General features: G+C 35.0%; 1 protein-coding gene across 10 annotated transcripts in view; it reads right to left on the bottom strand.

Moving 5' to 3' along the window:
• LOC136036158 (probable FAD synthase) overlaps positions 1-14,132 on the bottom strand; it is a 41,703-nt gene extending 27,571 nt beyond the window's left edge. For 5 of the 10 annotated variants that reach the window (XR_010619648.1, XR_010619646.1, XR_010619647.1 and 2 more), the window contains exons 1-3: positions 14,021-14,095; positions 5,133-5,204; positions 241-357 (exon numbers count right to left, since the gene is read on the bottom strand). Coding sequence is in view for 6 of the 10 variants with exons in the window: in XM_065718211.1 (XP_065574283.1) it covers positions 241-357; positions 5,133-5,204; positions 14,021-14,062 (231 nt within the window). In the remaining 4 variants the exon portion in view is untranslated. Of the gene's footprint in view, positions 1-240; positions 358-2,831; positions 3,040-5,132; positions 5,205-9,477; positions 12,505-14,020 lie in introns of those variants that run through there. The other 5 variants (XM_065718217.1, XM_065718215.1, XM_065718213.1 and 2 more) reach the window with 5 other exon arrangements.
• Between the last annotated feature and the right edge of the window lie 6,970 nt (positions 14,133-21,102).

Here is a 21,102-nt window from a genome sequence, read left to right as displayed (position 1 = left end):
TGCAGTCGAACAGAGACTTTGGACAAGCCTGGGTCCAATTTAGACTACATAGATTTGCACACTTTGTCATGCTCTTCTACCAAGAAGAGTCAACGTCCTCCGCAAGCCATCTAAAGCCTGGTACCTCCTACTCATTATATATTCTTCCCTGCAAATTTGAGAGAGAGGGGAAAAGAGAGAAAGAGAGAAAATCGTACAGAATACTGTAAAGTAATTAAATATTAGAAAAGTGTGCATTACCATCTTGCCAGAAGCAGCTCCAACCTTGGCTTTCTTGGTACTGCGTACTTTCTTCATTCTGTTTTTTCTTTCCTTTCGTTGTTTCCTTGACAGCTTCTTCTTCTCAAACATGCCGTTCTACAATTAGATTGAATGAAAGTTAGACATCTCTTAGAATAATTACAATATCTTTTTAACAGGTAACAGAACAGATAAAGAATACTACATCTTTTAATTTACCCAAGTGAGCCAAGTTTTTCAGACATTTAATACATACTTAGGATGTTTATTTGATAAGATTTTACAACAAGTTTTCAATTGAACACACAGGTCCAAGTGTCAAATATCTTGTCATTTTAATTATCCCACTGATCATGAGAATATAAACACCATTAGACACTTTAAAAAACAAAAGTCCGTAACAATTGTTTTGCAACGTTCCACGTCGGTATACTCATATTATATAAATATTATTTGGCCTCTAGAAACAATGGTCCTTCCAATGCAGGTCAGCAACTAATAACTTCTTCTGAAGTCCAAACAATATTCTACAATGATTGAGCATATTGGAAAGAACCCAGGGAAAATTCTATTCCAGGAAAAGACACATGTTTTTTCGTTGAATCTTGATACTCGATGGTTATCTTTTTGTTTTTTAGTTCCTCGTCAGCTCCATTAGGCTGGTACAAGGATATTCACCGATTCTGTCCACCTTTTTTGGGGCATTTTTTTCTCTACCTTAGAACCGAGCACCAAGTCCCAAGGACGCCAACTCACCTTTTTGTGCCCCTGGCCCTCCTCCCCCTTAATATGGCACAATTTTGATTCTTTTTTACAGCAGTAACATCATTGTTGAAAACTTAGAAATGCAGTGTATATATTCTTAATTAATTAAATGGTAATTGAGCAAGAAGCTAAGCCTGACATCAGTCAACAGTAAACAAAACCCTGAAAATTGAAAGTTTATACATACATCAAAAGAATCTGTTTTGATTTATTCGTTCTTTCAATCCTTTTAAGATAAAGTTAACAAATATCTAAAACAGGCTTAAGATAACTACGTCTTTCTTAATGACAACTTTTTTTTTCAGATGTGTTATGTCAGTTTTTTTTTTTTTTTTTTTTTTTACTTTTGTATATCTTATGGACAGTAGTAGGTTCACAGTTTCTTTCTTCTTTTATTTTTTTTTATTTTTGACAAATGAATCTTATCATCATATCTTAATGTGGAAATTTGTTTTTCATATATATAATATGACGAATATCACCATTTTTTGGAATTATGGTGATAGTTTTTAAAAAAAATTTGTGATGACGAACTGCAAGTGAGGAGCAAATCGGCCAAATGATAAACTAAACTCTAAAAAAGGAACTTTGATAACCTGATCCTTTGACAATCTGTCCTGATTCCAAATACACATAATTTATTAGTAAGATTTTAGAAGATGGAGAAAAACAGCCAAAAATGGATGAGAGCTTGGCGAAAATAAAACCATTAAATTCAATCCATTACAACCCAGTCAACCCTTACATGCAAAAATAGGCTTTTCCCCTCTTTCAACCAGACGTCATTATACCAAGTCACTGTTAAACATCAGGAGAGGACCCACTCAAGCGGAAAGTTAGAAGTTTTAATGTTCTATGAAAGCATTTGAAGAAGTGGCACTAGAAGCCTCAAAATATTCCCTTTTGATTATTTGACCAATTTTCAGTCAGAGATCATTTAGATCAAATATATGAAGAGGATTCACTTCCTTCCAACTGTTCATTTGGAAGAATATATTTCAGACTACTTGTACCATGTGAATGCTGAGAGACTGACAGTATCCCTCTTATAGCAGAAATCAATAGAAATTAAAGCAAAAGATTGCATTAACATATTGTACTTATCTGTAAAGAGCTACACATAACAAAGATGAAGGTAGCATATAAATGACGCATACTTTGTAATTCTTAGAAAACAGATATTTGACAATATTGTATAACCTAATATTATCCAATAAAAGGTAAAAAAAAAGTCATATTGATTTACAAAGGAGGTACATAGTCTCAGCCACATGGTAAATTTTCATCAGCAAAATTCAAAAGACCTCAGAGCTTATTTATCTGCTATTTCCACTGTCTAGTAAGGAAAAGCAGATAAATACATTAATCAGTCCTTGAAAATTACCATCATATAATAGTACTTCATCATTGATCACTCCCTTGATCAAAGCCCACAAGCATGAAATTTTCTCCTGTGCAATAAAAGGTAAAGGTAAATGATACGGCATTAGACTTTACAGTCCGTACCGGCGGTGCTGATTTCCGTTTCTTGGCCCTTCAGCCAGGAAGTGCAATGGGGGGTTGGGGGCCAGCCATCCTGTGCTTTCGCACGCCCTTCCTGTTTACCTTCCCCAGATTTCTCCAGGTACCCATTTAGAGCTGGGTCGACTCTGGCTAAGCTTACAGAGTCACGCCACTGACTCCCGTCCCAAACTGAAGAATTGGGGACACCGGGATTCGAACCCGCGTCCTCTCAGACAAGGGATCCCGAATCCAGCGCACCAACCCACTCGGCCAGGACGGCTTTCGGCCGAGTCAGGACAGACTCGGCCAGGAAAAAGACTTACTCATTGCAGTCTATATTTTGGTTCAAATTTCTTTGCAAGGTCGAGTGTCGTATATTAGAGCAAAACCAGTGGATTTTCCACCACCGAAATTTGTCCTAAATCAAAATGAAAAGACTACATCAGGAGTGGTTTTATATATTTTTTTGAGTTTCTCGCAAATTTCAGTTTTGGGTACACTCGAACGGCCAGGATGAAGAACGTCAACAACCTAAAGGAAAGTCAAAATTTAAACACTATTATTTAACTTTACCTCTTTAAGGAATTAAACAAATAAATTTATCTAAGATAAAACCTTTAGAAAATTACATAGTTGGACGTCATATTTATAGAACACAAGTAATACCACAGATAAGGGTTGTTTAAAACAAAACAAAAGGATGACTTTGATATGAAATCTTAAATATAAGATTTTCTTAGCAAAAAATATAAAATCGAACTGTTATGGTGGGACAAAATATGAAGATTTCCCTAAAAGATATACCATAGACCGAAAAGAAAAAGCTGAATATTTAATTTGTAATCATTCAAGAAATTTATCCAATGCCATAGTAGTCCCAAATACTTTAATTTTTATTATTAAAAACCTTTCATTTTTATAGGTAGCAGAATTTTCTTTTATGATCCTTAGTGCTTTTAGAGATAACTTTTTTCATGATTTTTGAGAGTATTTTACTAGCATTAAATTAAGACATTTGACCATCAGTAGATCTATTAGAATATTAAGGAATATTGACCACAGGAGAAAAAAGGGAGCGGGGATGTGTCTGAAATAGCCAAAACAGTGCTGTTTTGGCTAAATGTGGCAAATAAAATCAATACTAAGATCTAAATTTGGTAAATTCTCTTAAATTTTCTGATTTTTCTGATCACCTATTGTCTGTTTTACTAATTTTTTTCAAACTTAAAACAAAAATAAGGGGCTATGTAACGACTATGAGTTAACAATAGCTAGATACTTCCTTTTAAGACCAAGACCAACTTCTTTGGAAGATCCTTTATTTATTATTTTTCATCAGCTCAAAAGAAGACAGAAAGCACATTCTTATGATGTTATTTACACAGATTTGTGATAGATTAGCATTCAGTCATAACACAGTTGCTCAATCCGACACAGTTTTCCACAACACTTTTCCATCTATATGACATACAGGGTCATTGAAAAAGATATACCAAACTGCAAACTGCTATTATTAAAAAAGTTATTTTCAGACATGGCAACAAGTGGCAACAATGTTGCCACTTGTAGCACATTTGTACAACTTATGCTTTTTTCCCAAATAGAAAATTGGCAGTACATAGGAAATTGGGAATATAATGCTGTATAGACAAACAACTATCACAAGCTAGTAAAGCCAGATGTTTTAAGGTAAAAGAGAATCAGTAAATCACTGACATCTGTGTTTTTGTACTGAGAAATCATAGTCAGATTTAATAAATAAAAACTCACGATTTCAAAACAGTCAAAAGGATTATTACATCCTGCTTTCTAACAATACACAATGTGAAAAACGTAAATCTAAGGAGAGCACTAAACAGAAGTAAAACTAAAATAAAACAAAACAATAAAAGCAACAACAAAGAGAAACGAAAACGAGACAAAGAAGAAGACGCGTTTTTTCAACACATAAAGAACACGATTAAACAAAGAACTTTTTTTTTATCTAACAGGGCTAAAAACTTACTAAAATCTGATTACTATGCTCCATAATAGTCTTGCCGTTCAGGGAAAACATTTCTATTTTATATTCATTACCTGCTTCCATGGTATTCCCAGATAGATTTTTTTTAAACACTGTGATACTTGCTTGCACTTTTTACTGATTCTAGGCTTGATATTGAGTTTAAGAGTGATCTAAGTTTGATATTTTTAAGCTTGAAAAATAATCTTTCGCATAACATACTAGGTTATAAGGGTAATTCTTTTAAGTTTACATCACCAATTCTGTTATTTTTTTTTTTATTCCAGCCAGTTCTGATGTTTATCATTTCCAAAAAAATATCATACAATACATAAATAACATCTACAACAGTATGAACCAAACTTTTTTTTTTTTACTGAATTTGAGCATTTTTAATCATGAGATCCCAAATGTGCACAATATTTGAAAAGTTTTCTTATTATCAGCTTTAAAATTCACTCACTTGCTTCAAAAGCTATATATTCTTTTACCAACAATTTGTAATAACCAGTCATCTATTTGCATCATATGATACAAAATGAAATAATTTGAAACCAAGATAGAATTCAGAATAAACAGAATTTAGGAAAAATTGAAACCTAATTAGGAAAAAATGACAAACCATTTGTTTTCTGCATAGCAGCCTGTTGGTCAGGAACTTCCTTGTTCTGATTCTGGCAGTAGTCTCATTGGTCTGAAATAGTACACAACAAATTAATTAACAGCATACACCCATCCAAGAAAATTTCATTTTAATTCCACTTTTCAGCTTATTGTCCTTGCCAACAAAATTGGCTAAAAAATTTTTACTCTGCCCTTGCACAGCACATATTCAATTACCCAGGCTATACTGTTTTATTTAACCAAGCTAGCAAAATTTTGCCAGACAAAGGAATTGTAAAGCACTACAGAGAAGCTGTTGACATTTATAAATACCAATATTTAGGTCTGGCTTTGAACAGAGATTCAAGTGAGCTAAGAATAAACGAGTTGTATTTCAGTTTTCTCAAAAGAGAAGCTGATACTTTAGTAATCCCTGAAATAAAGCTTGAACCCCCTTCCCAATTCATAATCAACTACGTCAACAACCCCTTAAGTCTCAAAGGGTATCCACAGGAAATTCAATGGTTAAAATCAGAAATTAGGTGACCTAGTTCTCCAATTTATTTATTACTCATTCATTTGAGTAAATAAACTTATTCTTTTATTTCTCAGTTGTTTTTTAGTATCTGTTGCTGGCAGTTCAATTTTTTTAGATTTTGTGCAAATTGTGGATATTGGAAAATAACTCACTTTATGGTTGTTAGGTATTTGATTTTAAATCTTATAATTTTTTGTTTTTTATTGAATTTTATTTATCTTTAATTATTTGGTTGTTTTTTGTTTTTTTTTCATTAGTTTTGTGGCCTTCCATGCTTGTTTTTTGTTCTTCAGCATTTTCCTTAATTATATTATTTTATTCATGCTGAAGAAGAGAGGCAGTCGTTCTCTCAAAATATTCGCTTTGTATATTTCTTCAGTATTTTTGTTTGACCTTTAAAAACCCCATTTTTGATCTCTTTATGTTATGGCAGGCCAATGTGGTTTAAGAAATTCTCTATCCTAAACGACTATCCTAAAGAGGACAAACAAACAACTTTAAAACTACAAACAGATGGGTACTTTACTGATGAAAATAATAGTTTAACAAACTTAAACACAAACAATAGCTTAAAAAAAGAAGCTTATTTATGACACCAATTAATGCAGAGTTTATAGACCTCTTTTTTTTCTTTTTGGCTTTTAGCCCAATTTCATCTCTCCAAGAACCTTTCTTGGTATACTCTTGTCCCAAATATAAAGATATGGCACAGCTGGCACTTAACTTCTACAAGACATAACAAGACACTTAACACAAGATACTTAACAACTGCAAGACAAAACATTAAGTCTACAAGACTTAACTTCAGCAGAGGCAGACATATAAACATTCTTGTCTGCATAGCAGCCTGCAAAAAAAAAAAAAAAAACCATAAAGCACCTATATAAACAAGAGCTAAGAGCTCATATGGCACTTGTGACGAGGCGAGAAGAGCTAAGAGCCAAGAGATCATATGGTATGAGCTCTAACAAAATTCTATGAATCAATAGATTGATTTAAAAAGGAAAATAAGAGGTTTAAATCCGGTCAAGATTTAAAATAAGAGCTCTGAGTCACAAAGTCCTTCTAAATATCAAAATTCATTAAGATCCGATCACCCACTCGTAAGTTATAAATACCTAGTTTTTTCTAATTTTTCCTCTCCCTTTTGCCCCCCAGAAGGTCGAATCTGGGAAAACGACTTTATCAAGTCAAATTGTGCAGCTCCCTGACACACCTACCAATTTTCATCGCCCTAGCACGTCCAGAAGAACCGAACTCGCCAAATCACTGAACCCCTCCCCCCAACTCCCCCAAAGAGAACGAATCCAGTACGACTCTGTCAATCACGTATCAAGGACATTTGTTTATTCTATCCACCAAGCTTCATCCCTACACTCCAAGTGTTTTTCCAAGATATCCCCCTCCAAATCCCCACAATGTCAAAAGATCTGGTCAGGATTTGAAATAAGAGCTCTGAGACATGAATTCCTTCTAAAAATCAAATTTAATTACGATCCGATCATCTATTCGTAAGATATAAATACTCCAATTTTCATGTTTTCCAAGAATTCCGGTTCCCCCCTCCAACTCCCCCGAATGTCACAGGATCTGGTCGGAATTTGAAATTAGAACTTTACAGCACAAGATCCTTCTAAATATCAAATTTCATTAAGATCTGGTCACCCTTTCGTAAGTTACAAATACCTCAATTTTCAAAATTCCCCCCCCCCTAATTCCACCAAAGAGAGCAGATCCGGTCCAGTTATGTCAGTCACGTATCTTAGACAGGTTTCTATTCTTCCCATCCAGTTTCACCCTGATCTCACCGCTTTAAGTATTTTCTAAGATTTCCGGTCCCCCCAACTGCCCCCCCAATTACGCTTGATCCGGTTGAGATTTAAAATAAGATATCGGAGTTACGAGGTCCTTCTAAATATGAAGTTTCATGAAGATCCGATCACTCCTTCGTAAGTTAAAAATACATCATTTTTCTTATTTTTCAGAATTACCCCCCCCCCCCCCGCAATTGAGCGGATCCGTTCTAATTGTGTAAATCACGTATGCAAGACTTCTGCTTATTTTTCCAACCAAGTTTCATCCCAATCCCTCCAATCTCAGCGTTTCCCATCATTTTAGGTCTCCCCACCCCAAACTTCCCCCAATGTCACCAGATCCGGTCAGGATTTAAAATAAGAGCTTTGAGACACGATATCCTTCTAAAAATCAAATTTCATGGAGATCCAATCACCCGTTCGTAAGTTAAAAATACTTCTTTTTTCTAATTTTTCAGAATTAACCCCCCCCCCCAACTACCCCAAAGAGAGCGGATCCGTTCTGGTTATGTCAATCATGTATCTAGGACTCGTGTTTTTTTTCCACCAAGTTTCATCCCGATCCCTCCACTATAAGTGTTTTCCAATTTTTAGGTTTCTCCCTCCCAACTCCCCCCCCCCAATGTCACCAGATCCGGTCAGGTTTTAAATAATAGCTCTGAACCACGATATCCTTCTAAATATCAAATTTCATTGAGATCCGATCACCCATTTGTAAGTTAAAAATACCTCATTTTTTTCAGAAATACCCCCCCCCCAACTACCCAAAAGAGAGCGGATCCGTTCCATTTATGTCAATCATCTATCTAGGACTTGTGTTTATTTTTCCCACCATGTTTCATCCCAATCCCTCCACTCTAAGTGTTTTCCAAGTTTTAGGTTTCCCCCTCCCAACTCCCCGCCCCCATCACCAGATCCGGTCGGGATTTAAAATAAGAGCTCTAAGACACGATATCCTTCTGAACATCAAATTTCATTGAGATCCGATCACCCGTTCGTAAGTTGAAAATACCTCATTTTTCTAATTTTTAAGAATTACTCCCCCCCCCCAACTACCCCAAAGAGAGCAAATCAGTTGCGATTATGTCAATCATGTATCTGGGACTTGAACTTATTTTTCCCATCAAGTTTCATCCTGATCCCTCTACTCTAAGTGTTTTCCAAGATTTTAGGTGTCCCCCCTCCAACTCCCCCCAATGTCATCAGACCCAGTCAGGATTTAAAATAAGAGCTCTGAGACACAATATCATTCCAAACATCAAATTTCATTAAGATCCAATCACCCGCTCATAAGTTAAAAATACTTCATTTTTTCTATTTTTTCCACATTAACCAGCCCCTACCCCCCCCCCCAGATGGTCAAATCGGGAAAACGACTATTTCTAATTTAATTTGGTCCAGTCCCTGATACACTTGCCAAATTTCATTGTCCTAGCGTACCTGGAAGTGCCTAAAGTAGCAAAACCGGGACTTTAGGTTTTCCCCCTCCAACTCCCCCCAATGTCATCAGGTCCGGTCGGGATTTAAAATAAGAGCTCTGAGACACAATATCATTCCAAACATCAAATTTCATTAAGATCCAATCACCCGCTGATAAGTTAAAAATACTTCATTTTTTCTATTTTTTGCGAATTAACCAGGCCCCCACCCCCCCCCCCCCAGATGGTCAAAGCGGGAAAACAACTATTTCTAATTTAATCTGGTCCGGTCTCTGATACGCTTGCCAAATTTCATCGTCCTAGCTTACCTGGAAGTGCCTAAAGTAGCAAAACCAGGACCGACAGAATTGGCAACTGCTATATATCACTTGGTTAATATCAAGTGCCGTAAAAACGCTAAGATCTTCTTCATGGATCCTAGTAACTAATAAAATTAAATTCCTTTATTAAACAAGAATATAAATTTATAGGAATTTCTACTGTTGGCTATATGAAAACATTCAGTTTGTAATCAGCTGCCCCAGTTCTTACCTCAAGCATAGGATAAATGATTACTTTCTGAATATTAATTACCTTAAATTGCATGTCCAGTGAGATAAGATGGTGCAGAACCTCCTGTAGAAAATTTTGCTGGTGGTGTTCCTAGGTTATGATCGGATATCCCAGTTCAGTCTCCATTCAGCACCAGTCCAGTCTTTATCAACTCCTTTCTTGAAAGCTTCTAGAGTAAGAGACTGAACAGTAGTTTCTTGATATGTCTTCTTGTAGTGGTTGAGAGGGACAAGGAGAAAACATGATTTAAGAGGTTAAATTCTAGCAGCCTATGACTTGTTATTATGTCTCCTCCTATCTTGCAGTATACTAAAGTTGTGAGTTTGAGTGAATTGAGAGATGATTCTCATAGGATTTATCTTGCAATGCAGGGATAAGCTTTGTCAACCTTCTTTGAACACTCTCTAGTACCTTCAAATCCATCTTATAGTGGGGACAAGTCATTGGCAACAATGAGCTCCAGGGCCTTCTCCTCAGCATCACCTATGTGATATGAATGTTTTGAATTTTTGCATACAAGATGCAGACCTATACATTTTGAGACATTGAACTGAAGACACCAGTAAAATAATATTCTGGATAGTATGTTCAGATCTTCTTGCATAGTCAACTGATTTAAGTTTTTTTTAGCCAGTCCTAGGAGCTTTCAGTCATCAGCATATAGCACCAAAGGATTCTTTAGGTTGGCTGTACAGTCATTGATGTATGTGCTGAATAATGTGGGCTGCAAGATGGTACCCTATGGCACTGACAGGTAGCAGTTCAGGATAGATGGCATTTCCATTGTATATCAAAACATTCTGAGTCCTGCCAGTTAGAAAGGCATCTATTTAGGCTATTATATTTTTGTGCACTCCATATGCCTTTCATTAGAAAGGTAGTAATTGGTGTTGAACTTTGTCAAAGGCTTTGGCTTGGTCAAGCAATATTACATCCACCAGCTGCCAAATATGTGAGTTTATCACAAATAAGTCAAGTAAAAATGGTTGCTGTTGGTGACTGAATTGTGTTGGCTGGTTTACAATCTGTATCAGAAGGCTGTTATCAAGGGAATTTGTGGTGATATAAGATGGGCTCCTTCAACCCTATCAACATCAGGCATGTTGAAATTACTAAACAGAAAAGCAGTTGAATGCTCATGTGAACTAATTTAATGAACATGTGCATTTTAAAATTAAAAAAAATAATCATGGATTCAAATCTTAATTAAAAAGACCTCTAAGAAGTTATCCACTTTTTGGTGGCAAAGATCACAAAAGAAAAACATAGATAGACAGAAACAAATAATAAGCTAAAACATATGGCCCCAAACAGCTTAAGAAGGTTTACCTATCTTTAGGAATAAACAGATTATTTTTGTTTCAACTTTAAATTTTCATCAAACAGTTTGTGGAAACAAACTGTATGTAAGGAGCAATGCAGCTCAATAGTAACCAAAGCTCTAAAAGAGAGTCTTGGTAACAATGAGTACATCAAAAGAATTGATCTTTGGTGCTTATTCATTATACATTTTATTCTCCAAGTTTAATTTTACCCATCAAAAGTTATGGGCTTGAGAAAATTTGCCCAATTTTAGAAAAAGGGAGGTAACACCACCAAAACCATAAGTGATCTGAATGAAAATCACATCATAAAGATCAAAATATCAGAGAATCTCACTGTGGAGATTTCAAGCTCCTATAAACAAAACATGAGATTTTGTATTTTTTGCTTGAAGTAAGATCACAAATACATGTCTGTTTTCCTAGGGGTGATTGTGTCAAACCAGTTACCCTAGAAGATCTGGAGGGGGCTCATTTTATAAGAAATCAAAGGTTATATTGCTCTTTTTAAGTAACCAAAAATATTGGAAGACTGCAAGTCCCCCCCCCTTCCATGCCCATTCTTCCCAAAGTTGTCCCATCAGAATTTTTAGATAACCATTTTGTTGAGCAATTTGAAAATTCTAATAACTCTGTCTTTGAGGATGACTTAACCCACCACAGCCCCCAGGGGAAGGGGTACAAGCTATAAGTTCATGATTTCTTGGTATGAATACACCCAAGATGGATCCAGGAGGCAAAAATGTTTTCACTTTGTCATACTTTGTATTTTGAACAAAAAATAGATGACCTTAGAGGAATGTTAGAAGTGGGAGCCTGTTAAGAGTTGTGATAATAGAACAACAAGAGTTGTTATTTTGAATTCTTGTCAGCTTTAAGGTTTTCAATACCAACTGGTTCTTCTTTTGGGAGGGAGAGGGAAAATTTTGCATTTTTCATTGTACAGTCACTAGAATCCTACAGCAAGTCTAGCAGAACCTCTCTACTTATTTTAAAAACAAAAGTGGTAAAGAAAATAATTTACAGCCAAGTCACCTTATCTAGGACAGCAGCATTTATCACATCCCTAGAAGAGTGCAAATTGTCTTGATTTTACTTTTTTTGAGCATAAAGTAAACTGGAAAAAACTTAATTATCTCAGGGAACTCATTTTGGTAAAATTCTAGTTTAGGGGTAAATATTTTGCTATTCATATTATTGACTTACAAATAAAGCAAATATACCAATTGATGCTTTTTTATGCTTTTTACAAATATAATAATTACTTCTCTTGCAAATTCAAATTTAAGCCCCTTTGAACCCTTGAAAACAACCAACAAATTTCTAGTTTATGGGTGTTAAAAGCCTTAGACCATGGATTTCAAACTTACTATTTGATTATAAATCTATTTTTTAAAATTTGATAGTCCATAAGCATTGTTTTATCACAATTAAGTTGGATAAATATTGGAAATAAGTTCTCTATTAATTGATCTGCCATGTTTATTCTGTCAGCTTTGGTATTATTTGACATATAGGTGAAATGGCAGTTTTCAAGCAGCCTAATAGAACAAGAAGAAAACATGGCACATTTGTTTTGATTTCTTTTTTAATCCACTTAATCTTGACAAATAAATGTTTGTGAATTATACAACTTTTACAAAATGGAATTATAATGAAATAACAAGTTTGAAACAAACCTTATAATCCATTTGAATTTCCAAAAAAAAAAATAGAATGAAATATTATTTTTAAAGGTCCTAAAATTGAATTTGAAAGACAAGCAATTACTATATTCAGAAAAAAAAAAAACAACAGAAAAATGGCATCTAGTCATATGTTCAATTTTTTGTAGGTTAATAATACAAACAACAAAATATTTACCTATTTAGGTACTTTCTGCAATAAAATTCTAGTTTAGTGCCTTTTACTATCTTAAAAAGGGGTTAGGTTAGGAAAATGAAACTTTTGGGGATGGGTCTACAGGCTAAAGTATATCCAGGGAAGGTATTGTATAGTACTCACCTCTACTCCTTCTCTATCTAGAGGGAAATTTGCCTATATGACAGGTCTATACCCATTGAAATTTAGACATTTTACCTTAATTTTCAGTTACCAGTTGCTTTTTCTCTGTCTTTACTTCTCAAAATGCAATTTCTGTTACTTGAGAAGAATTCTGAGCCATATAGATGTTTTTTTCCCCAAAATTTAGGAAATGTATTTGCATGTCTTAAAAACCTTATAAATTGGGATTGAGCAAAGTTGTGAAGCTGAAATTTTTTTTGTTGCACTTCATTCAAGCAGAAGATCTATTTTGCAAGGTCACCAAAGGTCAGGACCCTCTAGAGGTAAAGGGAATTGAGGTAGGTACTTCAAAATACCTTCCAAGGACATACTTTAGCCTGTAGACCCATCTCTGAATGTTTTAATTTTCCTAACCTAACCCATTTCCAAGTTAGCAAGAAGTCACTGAACTAGAATATTCCCTTTCTGCTATTTTGGAAAGGGACTAGGTTAGAAAATAATAAAACTTTCATTGAAGAGTCTGGGGCTAAGAACATACTCTGGGAAGGTATTGCCAAATTTCCATGTTGACCCTTTTCTGACTTCTAGGTCTAAGAGATTTGCCTACTTGACAGGACTATACACTCTGAAATTTTGACAAAACAATAATTTACCTTTAATTTCAGTTATTAATTTCTTTGTCTCTGGTTTATTTCTGAAAATGTAGGATAATCCTTATTATTAGAGTAGAATTTTAAGCCATGTCAATCTAAATTTAGGATAAGTAGTTACAGTTCTTTATAACATTATAAATTGGGATTGAACAAAGTTGTGAAGCTGAAAACAGTTTTGTTCTATGAGGATCTGTTTAGTAAAGCTTCACTTTCATAACACAAGGATTTGTAAATTTCATCAAAAATCAGGGCCATCTAGAGAGAGAAGGAGTGGAGATAGATGAATCGAAATACCTTCCAATGACACACCTCAAAATGTAGACTTATCCCAGAGAGTATCATTATCCTAACCTGCCCTCTTACCAAGACAGAAAAAAGTAGCTTAACCAAACCTTTACCCTGATTACTCTCAGCCATGAATTGGATAAACTATGATACCAAATCTATTAGAATTAAATAAGCAGATCAAAAATTTTCTACCTAAACTAAAGCTGGGAATGTAAAGCAGAAACAGTTTGAAGAAAAATTGAAATATAGCTAGAAAGTAAAACTATCCAGAATGAGTTAAAAATCATATTTAATTACTGCACAAATACTTAAATGGCAATGAATGAAACAGATAAACATGCAATTTTCAATGGTCTATTACTTGTAATCTTCTTCTTCTTCTTATTCAGCAGACGGGCTTTTCAGTCGATACTATTTAGCCCTTTTCCTTTTGGCTCACTCTGTGAGATCGACAGAGCTATGGAGCTGGTTTGTCTTGTATGATATGTATCTGCTCAGATTTCTTGAAGTATATCTTTTGATACCAGCAGTTGAATTATAAGAGATTATATATTGATCTCTGTGCTCTGCGGGAGAGTATGGTCAGCAAGACTCTTGGCTGTTAGTGGAATTTTGTGGTGTTTGAAGCATTCTAACATTTTACATCGCAGGGTATACTGTGCAGACGTCAGCATATTACATTCACATAGGCACTGATCTATTGTTTCATTCTTAAAATTACATGACCTGCAAAGGGGGGGGGGGCATTTGAACCTGACCGAATCCTATGATAAATCTTGGAAAGGTGCTTACTTGGGGAAGGTGATAGGGTAGGATTCTTATTATTTATTAGTACCTCTGTAAATCTCCAGTGGTAAATATCTCTAATGGGGATTGGTCTCCCACTTGGCTGGTCAATATTTAAAGCATTTTTTGCTATTTCATCTGCCTTATGGTTACCTATTATACCTGAGTGGCTTGGAATATACTGTATATGAGTTAAAATACCATTTGAAGCAAAAATATCAATAATCCTAAGACAAAGAAATGTGTCAATATCCATCTTATTTTGAAAAGCTGACGAAAGAAGCTCAAGGCTTGACAAAGAGTCAGAATATATTATAATATTTTTAATATTAACTTTCATATATTCATTAACTATGAGGAAATCTAATGCCCTGATTATGGCATTTAGCTCGGCAGACATTACAGATGAATTATCTTGTAATCTCTCTCCTAAAGCGATATTATGGGTTGGGAAGAATGCTCCGCTTGCCACTTTCTCATTCATTTTGGACCCATCTACAAAAATTTGAAAATGGTTTTTATAAGCAACATTATTTAGCTCGGCAAATTTTTTCTGAATAAAAGAAATGGGGGTAAGTTCTTTGGTCCACTTTGAGAAGTCAGTCTTTATTATGGGGGTTGACCAACTCCAAGGGGGGGTTTGGGGGAATGTGGGTGCAATAGATTTGACTGGCACTGGGAACTTCTTCTGGATATTTGCATATTCATTTGCAACGCCTCTAAACATAGATGGATTTCTTAACCAGTTATGCAGGGTGTGAGAATCATTGGCTTCAGTTTTTGTAAGGTACTTAATTAGTAGAGAACTTCTTCTTTCATTTATTGGTGATAGTCCACTCTCAGTAAGCAGAAACTTAGTTTTTGTTGGTTTCCTAAGACCAAATATAAGACGAATTATATCATTTTGCGTCGCTTCGATTTTTTGCATGTGGGTCTTAGCACAAGCACCATAAACTATGTGGCCATAATCAATATGGGTCTTATATAAGATTTATAAAATTGGAGTAGTGTTTTCTCATTACAGCCCCAAGGTGTGGCTAGTAGCCTTTTAATTATTCTAATTTTTCTATAGCACTTTTTTATTGTATTTGTGATGTGGAGGTGGAAATTTAGTTTTTGGTCAAGTATGAGCCCTAGATAATTAATTTGATTGTCCTCTGGGATAAGTATTCCATTTAATGTTAGCCTAGCATCATAATGATTTCGCTTATGGTGGAATTTGATAATTTTTGACTTTGTGGGTGCAGTAGGTAAAATGGACTTTTGGGAGAACTTTTCAAATTGGAAAAGTGCATTTTGCAACTTTGAATGCACAATCTCGAAGGTATTGCCAGTTGCCCATAATACCAGATCGTTAGCGTACTGTAGATTGGTATGTGGGAGGTTCATGTCCCAAAGAAAAAGTGAAAATAGGAGGCAGCTCAGGAGTGCACCCTGTGGAAGGCCTTTGGTTATTGAAGTTTTGGGTGAAGAGGGTGAACCTACACAAACAATGAAACTTTGGTTTTCTATAAAGGATTTTATGAAGGATACAAGTTTGGGGGGTAGTCCAAGGTTTGTAAGTTTAACTAAGAGAATCTGGTGGTCAAAATTATCATAAGCTCCTTCAAAATCTAGGAATGCAGCAGTTAAGACATTATTTTTTGATAGGGATTCGCTTATTGCATTTGTTAACACTATGAAAGCATCTGTTGATGAGTGGTGTTTCCTGAAGCTAGTTTGAGTAAGAGGTATCAGATTATACTTCTCAACAAACCAAAGCAGCCGATGGTAAATCATTTTCTCCATTAATTTCCCAGCACTGGGGTAATCATTATAGGTCTATATGACTGAGGGTCATGTTTAGGTTTGTTTTTCTTTAAAATTTGTATGAGAGATGAACATTTCCAGTTATTAGGGAATGTGGATGTAGCCCATGCATGGTTATAGCAATTTAGGAGCTCCTGTTTGTACAAAGGGGTAAGATTCTTTATCCATATAGGGTGTATATTATCATAGCTACTTTTAGCATTGGCCTTGATATGCTGTATTGCATTATTCAACTCATGTATTGAGAAGGGATGGTTTATATAATCTGAACCTGGTCGGGGCTGGTAAATAGGATTTGACATGATTTGTGTGGTGATATTTTTGTTTTTTGATGTTAGCTTTTTTGAGAAAAGGGAGGCAAATAATTTTGTCTTATCAATGTCATTATCATAGTGGGAATTCCCATGTATTAGTTCATACATAAGAGGGTTGGAGGATGTTTTTTCCCCACAGATTTTGCTTATAAGTCTATGTATTCTTGGATCAGATGTTTCTCTGGAAAGATTATTTGCAAAATTATTCCAATAATTATATTTGGCATTAGTTATTGTTCTCTTGAGGTTAGCCTCTGCTTGTAATTTACTTAAATATGTGGCAAGGGATGGTTTTCTTAGGTATTTCATTGGTTTTCTAATACTTCATGGTTTTCTGAAGTATTGAAATATGCTGCTTTGTTGTTTTAATTTTCATTTTGTTGTGTATCAATCTTTAGCTTTGCTAGGAGCAGAGCAAGATCTTTTTTTGCTTGGATATGCATGTGATTGGGTAGGTACAATTTTGCCAATTCGCTTATTATTTTTGCTTTTTGTGGTTGTTTCAGGTTCATTGACTGTACTGCATTAGAATTTAGTATAAATAGGCACATGTTAGGTGTTAATTCATTTGGATTTTCATCTGGCTTTTTGTTGATAATTTGATTAATACCCGTTAATACTTCTGATTCATTTCTACTTGGGAGAGGTGGCCATTCTGATCTTCTATCATTACTTGTAGATGCTAGAAGGTTTGTCCAGGGTGAATCTCTCTTATAGGAATGTGAGCTTGGTTGCTTTGAGGAAGGAGTCTTATTGGGGGTGCTTGATGCTTTTGGTAGAATGGTTGGTCTGTGGGTGAGAGGGTGGGGTGGTTTCACAAGGTTTTTGGTCAGGTGTGATTGAGCTGCATTTCCTTCCATTGCTGCAAAAGGGTAAGGTATGTTTTTTCTGTTGCTATTTGGAGTGTTAGTGCTCGTTTTTTATATACAGGGAATAAAGTTTTATCAGTAGAATCGTGGGGACCATTGCAGTTGATACATTTTGGCTGATTGTTTTTACAATTTATCATTCCAGTGGGGTGGGAGTTTTTACAAGAATTGCATTCATTTAATGTTTCACTGCATGTGTTTTTTGTGTGCCCTAGTCTTAGACATTTTAGGCATTGGATGGGTTTCGGCTTGTAGGGCTTGTGGGTTTTCCTTTGTCCAAATAGGAATATCTGATCCAGGATATTATTTTCTTCTCTTAGTGCGAATAGGAAAGACTTGCTTAACTTTTGGCCATTGGCATCTGGTTTACCCAATTGTTTTACATCAGCTACTGGGATTGGGTTACCAGTTCTGTCAGAGAGTCCTTCTTTTAGATCCTGAATAGGAATTTCTGGAGGGATGTTATACACTACTATTTTAGTTGGGTTTTGGTTTGGGGTCCAGAGAACGGATTTTATTGGTATGTTAAAAAGAGATTTTGAATTCTGTAATATATCTGCTGTTTTAGAATCTTGAAGGGCTATTAGCAGAGATCCATCATGGTTAATGCTTAATGAAAACATTGATTTTAACATTTTAAAGATTGCTACCCTCAAAAGAGCTACCTTTTTTATCTCAAAGGGGGTATCTGGAGTGATTTTTAAGTAAATTCTAAGGTTTTGTGAGGGGAATGTTGGATCATGGGAAGGGATATTATTTTTGATTGGTGAAATATTTTTCCTTTTTTTTTGAGTTTCTTGAAAGGACCTCTTGAAATTCATTTTCTGTCTCATCCTGTATTGTGACATACGCCCCGACTTCCACCATTGTACTATTCAATGACACCTCATGTGAGCTTTGAGAAAGTTGACTTGACCAGCCAAGGGGTTGAATGTTTTCAGTGGTACTTGGCGTAGGGTCCGGGGGGATTTTTTTGGGTGGTGTTCTATGCATTGCCTATTGGAATAAGCTTTAATACAATCAAAAATAAGAAGAGTAAAATTGATATTACAAAACCAGACTGTCTGCCACTCTTTCAAAGGGATTACTTCACCATCCACAAAAAAACACTATATTGTTGTCTAGAAGATGGTTTGGTATAAGATTGGTTCAACTGACTGCTGATAAATCTAGGTAAATATCACAAGAACTTTTATTATAAATTTCTTAAAGCGTTGCTGTTGTTTTTTTGACACAAAAAACAAAACAAATAAATGCAGCGGTTATGTTTTTCAAGAAATTTCTATCAGAGGATGTTTTCCCCTGTAATCAGTTTTCCTTCTGACATATATTTCCTGTTCTTCTTAAAAAGCAAACAGGTTATACGTCCGTCTACCACACATGAGCTATGTTTCTCTTGTCTCCGCGAACCCACGCGCGGACTACTTTGGAGATAAATATCGTTTTTCTTTGTCCGCTAGATCTCTGAAGTCGTTTTTCTTGCTTCCACTTACCTAATATAGATATTACCTAATATAGATAATATTGAGTATCTCTAGCTACCTATAATTGCAAGACTTGTTAAGGAAATAATTTATCAATAACTAAGTGTTGATTATTGACTAACATGAATAAAGATAATGACTAAACAAGAATTTAACTAAAAGGTGGTAAAATATGTGACAGATCTTATTGGTCTAAATATTCAAGACCTATAAACACAACTGCTTTCTAATCTCAATTCTTTGTGTTTCTGATTCTTAGCAGCAGCTTGGCAATGGAAAATCTCAGTTCTATTGGCCTACTAGATATGGTCTAGATAGGTCTGGAGACATTTAAATTTTATTTTCTCTACAGTTAGATTTAGTGTATCAGGGGATATGCATTATGTTACAAATCTAGTGATCCCCCAATTTGAATGATCACTAGATTTTAAAAGGTCAAAGAAAATTCGATCCTTGAATCTAGTGAAGACCTTTGATCTTGACTGCCATCATAAGAAAGTCATGAACCCAACTTAATGTTAGGCATAGGCCTACCAAAGAGTATAGTAAATGCTAGATAAACCCTGTGTCTGACCTAGGTCATCCAAAATCAGGGCTTTGTTGTAGATTGCTAGTAACCCTTAGAAATTTGAACTAAATATAGCCTACAAAAAGTTAGTAGACATGCTTACCACTAACACCAACTTCCCCTGAGACCGTTTCCCAGGCCTTTAACACAAGGTGTTTTTTGCAGTGATCACTCATATTCTTTGAAAATAATATGGGCTGGCACCTAACAGCCATAATTAGTTTTTCAGTCACCTCCATTATTTTTTTTTCTCTTTTTTAAATCAGAACAAGGTATGCAACTTGTCGCAAAAAGTTGAAATTATTGAACTCATGCAATTTGTTGTAGGAGCTGAAATTATGAACGCATTTTTAATTGCAGCAAAACGCATGGTTTTGCTTCGTATGTCGCATGATTTTTGTCATTATCATCAACATCGCACGATTTTGCGCGAAATCGCAGCAGTGTGAACTAAGGGTAGTCGTCCGCTGGCGTGCTAGATTCTTATCCGCTGTGAATGGGGCCGACGTCCGTCGGATCAATAGAAAGAAGCGCTGAATTTAAAACTTCTGAAAGGTGAAAATTCAGGATGTTGGTTAAGACTTTGAAATCTTATCCATTCATCATTAAAGATTATCTTGGTTTTATGGGAAACTAATTCAAGGTTTCTTAAAATATTAGAAAAGGGTTTCAGGCATTATATTTTAAAATTAGACATACATGAAGGCCAAGGTTAAGGCCTTTTTTTGCATCAACCAAAGAGACTGTTTGAGCTCAACTGCTGTTTTTGCGTGAAAAAATTGACTGGTTGAACTCTGGTTTAACCAGAACTGTCATTGTTTTTAGCTGTAGACTTATACCATTTATAATTATTGGTTTTCAAAATTCAGGAAGTGTATTTACATATTGTTAAAACCTTATAAAGTGGGATTGAGGAAATTTGTGAAATTGAAACCAGTTTCTTTTTATTTTATATATAAGCAGACCTTCTCAGAACATACTTTAGCCTTTAGACCCATCCCTGAAAGTTTTTTTTTTAATCTAACCCCCTGGTGCTCTTTTATACATTGTATAAATTGTAAAGAAATGCCTGGCCTTTTATTTAACATAATTGGCTAAAAGTCTTAGAAGTATCTTAAATCAATATACATCTGATACAGTTTAATTATTTTTGTAGATGACAAAGAACAGCATTAAAGCTGCATATATGCTTTGGGAGACATGTGTCCCTTCTGTTGTAAAGCATTTTAGATAGATCCTAATCATGGGTGTATTGCTGTTGCAAATGGTTTTGCGTTTTGCTTAAATGAGTGTTTAGAAAACAACTAGCAAATGTAAATTTGCTGTTTTATTATTTTAAGACAAGAATATCACAAAGCTAAGCATTCACCATGCTAGTTTGCATCTTGAGTAGATGCAATCCCTACTGGATCTTTGTTGACACCTGCCTCAAAATAACTTGTCTAAGTAAAATATAATGTGTATAGAAGATTAGTGAAAATGGCTGTAAATCCATCTTGGTTTTATTTTCAATATTTTTTTTTAAAATAGTTGTTTTACTCTGGTCATA

Source organism: Artemia franciscana, chromosome 15 (assembly GCF_032884065.1).
Source record: "Artemia franciscana chromosome 15, ASM3288406v1, whole genome shotgun sequence".
NCBI lineage: Eukaryota > Metazoa > Arthropoda > Branchiopoda > Anostraca > Artemiidae > Artemia > Artemia franciscana.
This window is presented reverse-complemented; position numbering and strand designations above follow the sequence as displayed.